The 4,141-nt window shown below is 48.3% G+C and overlaps 1 protein-coding gene across 1 annotated transcript; it reads right to left on the reverse strand.

Annotated features, from left to right (window-relative positions):
* Positions 1 to 1,937: 1,937 nt before the first annotated feature.
* On the reverse strand, positions 1,938 to 3,814 carry LOC110268336 (uncharacterized). The gene is made up of 2 exons (XM_021114423.1): positions 3,322 to 3,814; positions 1,938 to 3,229 (listed from the first exon to the last, which is right to left on the reverse strand). The coding sequence occupies exons 1-2, from the start codon at positions 3,812 to 3,814 to the stop codon at positions 1,938 to 1,940; spliced, it is 1,785 nt and encodes a 594-aa protein (XP_020970082.1).
* Positions 3,815 to 4,141: the final 327 nt, after the last annotated feature.

Below are 4,141 nucleotides of genomic sequence, written 5' to 3' on the forward strand. Positions count from 1 at the left end.
GGTACCTACAGTTGGGGTAGTGCCGTCCTCTGTTGGTTATATCGTTCTATGTGCCTAGCAACAGAATACAGTGTTGAGGGTATGGCCGGGTGTCATACGTTGCTCATGTCGTGGATTTACTACAGATTACCGTTCTGGGCCCCGAATGTTACAACACCCTTTAGTTTTCCTTTGGCCACGAGGTATTTATTTCATGCTTCACACTTAGTGACTTTTATGAAGTATCCTTTAATGTTGGAACTGTATTTTTTTTATTAATTATGTGGTTGTCCAACAGGTGGGCAGGGAAAAAAGGACAGAATGACTATGCTGAGTAACGCCTACTTAGGCACCGTCTGCGCTTGGACAATCTGCAAGTGGATGAGGTAGGGTGGCCGTTGTTACTTTTATGTACTCAATACCTGCCTATGTCGCTGTAGTGACGGCGTACCTTTATATTTGCAGTTTGTTTGGCAACCGTACATGGACCCCCGAATTCTGTCTAGAGTTCCCGCAGAATTCCTCGGACACCCGTATGGAGATTTCTATAGCGCCGTTGTGCCTCTAATATTTTTCAGGTGGATTGAGATCCTAAATGTTGACCGGGTGTTACGACAGTTTGGGGGTAAGCAAGGACCTCCAAACCCGCCGCTTAATATTGATACATTCCATCGACAATCAGCCCGTAATGACGACGGTTGGTGGCCGGTTCGACTATCAGAATGGTTTGAGGTATGGGGCAATAGACGCACGGATGCATACCGGCTGCATATTGATCGTGCAGATATATTGCGTCCCAGCCATGATTATTATAGGTGGTACTGTGAGAGAACAAGGAGGTTTCTGTCCGCCCCGGATGCACTGCATGACCCGCGGGGTGACGCTGTCCCCGCAGATGCCCCCGCAGAGTATGGACGAGGCCCTGTGGTTAATTTGCCTCCCGTTCCCCGAGACCATCGGCGGCGCCGTTCCCGCAGAGGCAGAGTTGAGGGTCATGTTGACCATGGGGAGGATGAGCAAGAGTTGCCAGAGCAAGACCGACCCAGTTTTGAGCCAGATTTCGGGCACCATATGACCAAGAGTTGAGGCTCCTCCAGTTGCAGGGGACTGCTACTACCCGCAACCTGCTGGACCAACAGATCCCCCGCAGCCATCTTCCATTCAGCAGTTTATGCCATATCAGAGTAGCTACGAGATTGGCGGTTCATCCCAGGGAGGTACGCAGGACTTGATTGATTCAATGGACAGAGTTGGTTAGACAAATTTCTCTTCATTATTCGACGGGTTGGACCATTTTATCCCTCAGCAGTCATCCCCACACACCCCCACTGATCTTGGGCTCGCCCTGCCTCGCTCAGACACATTCACGCAGCCTGCCTATGCGGGGATGAGATCCGCTTCTCTTGGTGACATAGCTGGTTCTGCACTTCGACCCTATGATGCCATGCAGATACCTGGCCGACGTCTTTCTTACACAGGAGCTGATGCTACAGCAGACGAGGTTGAGGTACTAGCAGCTCGTCCCCGCCGGGACACTCGAGCCCCTTCGTGTGGCACAGGCGGCAGATTGGGTCACGAGCACCGTTAGTCTTGTGTTAGTTTGTTGATGTTGTTCGCTTTACTGTTTAGTGTTGGTGTTATTTATTTTTCCTTTTTACCGTTTGCTGTTTCGTATGTTATGTAGAGTTTATGTCCTGTACTGTTTCTTGTATGAAGTTGATGTGCTGTTTCGGTTATTTTATTAAGCATGCTTTTACTTTACGTCATTTCTTTGTTGACGAATATTTTTAGTATTCCTTTTTACCTCGCATTTTATTATCTTTATAAAAAAATGAGAATGCAAATGTGAAAAAGACAACAGAATCAAGAACAATAGACGAAACATTTGGGTCTTGTCCAGTACAACGAAACATAAACAATAAAAAAAAAACATTACAGTAGTAGACATTGGCTAAAAATTAGGTTGCAGAAGCATGCGGACAATGTCGCCTGGTATGCCCGGGTTGCCTGCAAATCCCGCACCTCTTACCTGGTCCCGGCTCAACATCGTCCATTTCATTCCGAATCCTAGTAGATACCGGACGCCCTTCCATTGTACGTCGTAGGAGGGGGCTGTGCCGGATATGTGCTCCTTCAGAAGGGGGCCACATCTCCTCATCCGGCACGGGCTGGAATTCCATCTGATAAACCCGAAACACGCTCTCAACACGGTACACTAAATCAACATACTCTTGCCAGTCCAACCTCGCATATGCACACGCGGCCAGAGCATGTGCACAAGGATAATGTAATGCCTGGAAGTAACCACAATCACATCTGCGGTACCGAAGGTTAACTCGGAACCGTGACTGCACCCCTGCAGCAGCTATCTCGTCGACTGTGAATTTAGTGGTAGCTCTATCGTATGACGTCACCAACATCTGGGGAATGCCCTCAAGGTTCGCTAGTATGGCTTTCTGCAAGAACTGTGAGAACACCTGACCACTTGCAACCTGCGCCTGTGCTTGCCGACCCTTCATGACGAATAACTCGTTCAGGCGATAGTAATAGGACTTCACAATTGCACACACCGGCAAATTTTTAGTGCCCTTGAGGACGGAGTTGATACACTCAGACAGATTCGTTGTCATGTGGCCGTATCGTTGGCCCTCATCTAGGTGCTGTAACCATTTAGGTGGCTCTAACCCACGGATCCACTCCATCATCTGCGGGGATGTTACCGGATCTTCGCTACTGATTAGCTCCAGGTAGTACTGCGACTGCTCTTGTGTCTTCGAATATGCAGCGTTAACCAGGTGTCTCTTGGCTTCCTTACTCTTGAAGCTTGTAGCAAAGTTGGAGGCAATATGTCGAACACAGTACACATTGTGTTTCCAGCCACACCCCTCGCGTTCCAATGCGGCCTTTATTGCAGCATGCCTGTCGGATATAAGCAGAACTCCCGGCCGAGTTGCGACATGCCTCCTCAAATTGGTCAGGAAGAAGTACCATGAATCTGTATTTTCTCTTTCGACAAGTGCGAAAGCGACGGGTAGAATGTTGTTATTCCCGTCCTGTGCAATGCCCATGAGAAGGGTGCCTGCGTACTTACCATACAGATGTGTCCTGTCCACTGAGACCAGCGGTTTACAGTGCCTAAAAGCTTCAACACATGAAGGGAACGACCAAAAAACCTGGTGAAACATGACACTTCCACGGTCTAGTGTGTTCCCGACATAGTACGGCAGAGTTTGGAGGTCAACAATTGTCCCTGTTGCGAAAATGCTTACTTAGTTAAACATGTAAACGACTAAACGGACAGTAAAGACCAAAGACCTTTGCATAATAAAATACAACTAATACCTGGGACGAAAGCTTGGAGAGCACTGAGATATCTACGCAGCTGGTCATATGATTCGTCCCAATCACCATAGATCCTTGCGATTGCCTTCTGCTTCGCGTGCCAAACCTTCTTGTAAGAAACCTTGTAACCGTACGCTGACTCTACTGATCCTTGCAACACCTTTACACAAATGGTCACATCGGCATGCACCATGGGAAATATGTGCTGGCAGATGACGTTGCTATCGAGTTGGGCGTGGTCTTGAGACATTGTACTTGCCAAGCAACTATGAGGACCTTCATACTTTCGGATTTCCCAAAATCTACAGGACCTTGTCTTCGCCACCCGTACCATCCAACGACATCGGTCCCCGAACTGCTTACATCGACATACATACCTACTTTGGTCTGACTCTACAACCTTATATTCTGCACTCCTACGGATATTGTAGTTTTTTACCGCTAGCATCGCTGATTCCCGGTTAAGAAATTTCAACCCAACCTCAAGCTCCATCTCGCCTGACAAAGGATACGTGCTCGGTCTGTCCTCTGCGTTAGTCGAATGCATTGCACCCAAATTTAAGGATAGGTAGTGTGACGGCGTGGAGGAAGAACCACCACCACCTCCAGGTTCGACCCCCTATTGGAGGAACATCATCGCCATGTAGAGGCTGCGTCTCTGGAACGACATCTGCTTCATCACCGCTGAAATATTCAATCTCGTCCTCGTCAGACGTATCTGCAATAGCAGCCTCTGGAACCCTATCGACCCCCACATGTGTAGAAGGGGCGGGGCGTGCTTCACAAATAACTAAATTTTGTACCCTCAGGACAAATGCAT

Source organism: Arachis ipaensis, chromosome B10, assembly GCF_059453495.1.
Source record: "Arachis ipaensis isolate K30076 ecotype BB chromosome B10, ASM5945349v1, whole genome shotgun sequence".
In the NCBI taxonomy this organism is placed as follows: domain Eukaryota; kingdom Viridiplantae; phylum Streptophyta; class Magnoliopsida; order Fabales; family Fabaceae; genus Arachis; species Arachis ipaensis.

Bases quoted from the DNA above. Each gene is read 5' to 3' on its own strand.
- LOC110268336 (XM_021114423.1), bottom strand. From the start codon at position 3,814: ATGGAGCTTGAGGTTGGGTTGAAATTTCTTAACCGGGAATCAGCGATG. The intron at 3,230-3,321 runs GTATTAGTTGTA...TTTTCGCAACAG, and splicing joins TCTCCAAGCTTTCGTCCCAG to GGACAATTGTTGACCTCCAA.